The sequence below is a fragment of the Sinocyclocheilus anshuiensis genome, unplaced genomic scaffold, assembly GCF_001515605.1.
Source record: "Sinocyclocheilus anshuiensis isolate Anshui unplaced genomic scaffold, SAMN03320099.WGS_v1.1 scaffold437, whole genome shotgun sequence".
NCBI lineage: Eukaryota > Metazoa > Chordata > Actinopteri > Cypriniformes > Cyprinidae > Sinocyclocheilus > Sinocyclocheilus anshuiensis.
This window is the reverse complement of record NW_015539902.1, coordinates 1,045,964-1,047,910: the sequence shown is the minus strand read 5'-3', so window position 1 is coordinate 1,047,910 and position 1,947 is coordinate 1,045,964. Positions and strand designations below refer to the sequence as shown.

Sequence of the window (1,947 nt, the reverse complement as noted above, 5' to 3'; positions counted from 1 at the left end):
GTGCCGTGTCGTACCGTACTGAGCCGTGCCGAGCCGAGTCGTACCACGCAGTGGAAAAGCACCATTATTTTCTAACAGGTTTCCTAAACACTCTACAGTCTACTGTCTGCAGTTGGTTGGACAAGCAGATAAACTAAACGTCTGGGACTGTATTAAAATCAATCTAATCCACTTTGACAGAATATTTGTACCCTCTTGTCTTGGAATGCCTTTCAGGTGAATCAAAAATTTCACCGTACCACTGTGATTGTACGATGGGTATTGAAACCATTTGGTGTGGTTGTAAAACCAGATGAGTCAGAAAATGAGGCACCAAATGAGAACCATGGTGCAAACAAAAACAGGCACAATGAGGCGACCCATCTGCAGTGTTATTAATCTCTTAACAATCCTGTTCTTTATAAAAGTTTATCTTAACAAGCCCATTGCCTTTTGGAAATAAACAAACAATACAAAAACAACGCCTGACCTCCCTTTGGTCCAGCGGTCCTGTCATGAGGTTTCAGTTTATGTGTTCTCTAATTACCGCAAATATAAATCTGAAATCGGTCACCATGTGAGATCATCTCCCCTTCACATGCAGCAATTCTGTTTCCATTACATCTGAGTGTGGGTGTTTACATATGTCCGCTGTCATCCTTCATTTGATTGACCTAATTCCGTTTATTTGAGTCAAGATCCAATCACTGATTACGGTTTAGTTTGGTTTTGTTATACAATCACTCAAAACTTTTCAAATTAAAAGAAATAATTCCCCTAGAAATGAAAATGTTGTCATCATTTACTCATAATTTTGTATCATGTTCTAAATGACTTCTTTTTGAAGAACATTCATGCCTCTCAATACAATCAAAATAGCTTAATGTGTGTGTGTATATATATATATATATATATATATATATATATATACATATTATATATACACAGAATCATTCTCGTGTAAATATATAAAATTATAAATAATAGAAGCTACACATTGTCACATTAACAACTAGACTAAATGTTTTAGATTAAAATCAGTGTAATTTCCGATTAGTTAGTCTTTTTCCACTGCTTCATCAAAAAGCGACATAAGAGTCACTTGTTTTGTAGTATGAACTATACAGGTCAATTTATATGTTGCTTGTTGAGAGCAACAGTCAGAAAAACACAATAAAAGATTCAGTGTGCCTTTTTTGACTTTGTAGTATTTTTATTAGGCTCACAGCTCTGTTTTCCATGGTGAAGGAGACTCAGTCGGAGTATTTTATTACGATGTTCTGTCTGCATTCATGTCATAAAATCATTCAGTTCCAGTACTTGGAACCAGTTCTTCCTCAGATTCTGAAAAGTCAACCCTAAAAGTGATGCATCCTATGTGTTTGTTTCCTCCACAGACTGCACACGGCCCAGAGAGCCATTAAACAGACTCAGGTGACCGTTCAGAAGATCGGGAAGGAAATTGAAGAGAAACTGAGGACAACAGCGTCCTGCACAGATAAGGTGAGACCCAACAAATCAAACTAGTGGGATTTCTTGGGATGTCTAGGTCTGCTTGTGTGCTCTTATTCATTCAGGATTATTTTTATATTCTGTATGCTTTCTATGTCTTCTAACTTCATAAATCCAGTATGCTGGTGCAAATACCCTCAGTTTCAGACAGGAAGTCAGGGTACCCAGTCACTTAACACAAACAGCAGCAGTGTAGTAAGCGTGTCAGCTGCGTCACGCCGGATCTGTTTCCTACGTTGTTGTGATTCGATCTGAACGAAAACAGCGTATCCGTGTGACGCAGCTGACACAGAACAGCATACATTGTTTACGTCCAGCTGATATTCTCCAAAATGGCGCTACAGGGTGATGCGGAGGAGACGAATTGTTGAATAGAGTTGTTTATTTTTTTTTCTTTTGTGCACAAAAAGTATTCTCGTAGCTTCGTAAAATTACAGTTGAACCCCTGATGTCACA

The 1,947-nt window shown here is 38.0% G+C and overlaps 1 protein-coding gene across 1 annotated transcript in view; it reads left to right on the top strand.

The window, feature by feature from the left end:
• LOC107686127 (UV radiation resistance-associated gene protein-like) overlaps window positions 1-1,947 on the top strand; it is a 128,673-nt gene that overhangs the window by 32,771 nt on the left and 93,955 nt on the right. Inside the window, exon 7 of the mRNA XM_016482985.1 lies at window positions 1,377-1,482. Within this exon, the coding sequence (XP_016338471.1) occupies window positions 1,377-1,482 (106 nt within the window). The remainder of the gene's footprint in view (window positions 1-1,376; window positions 1,483-1,947) is intronic.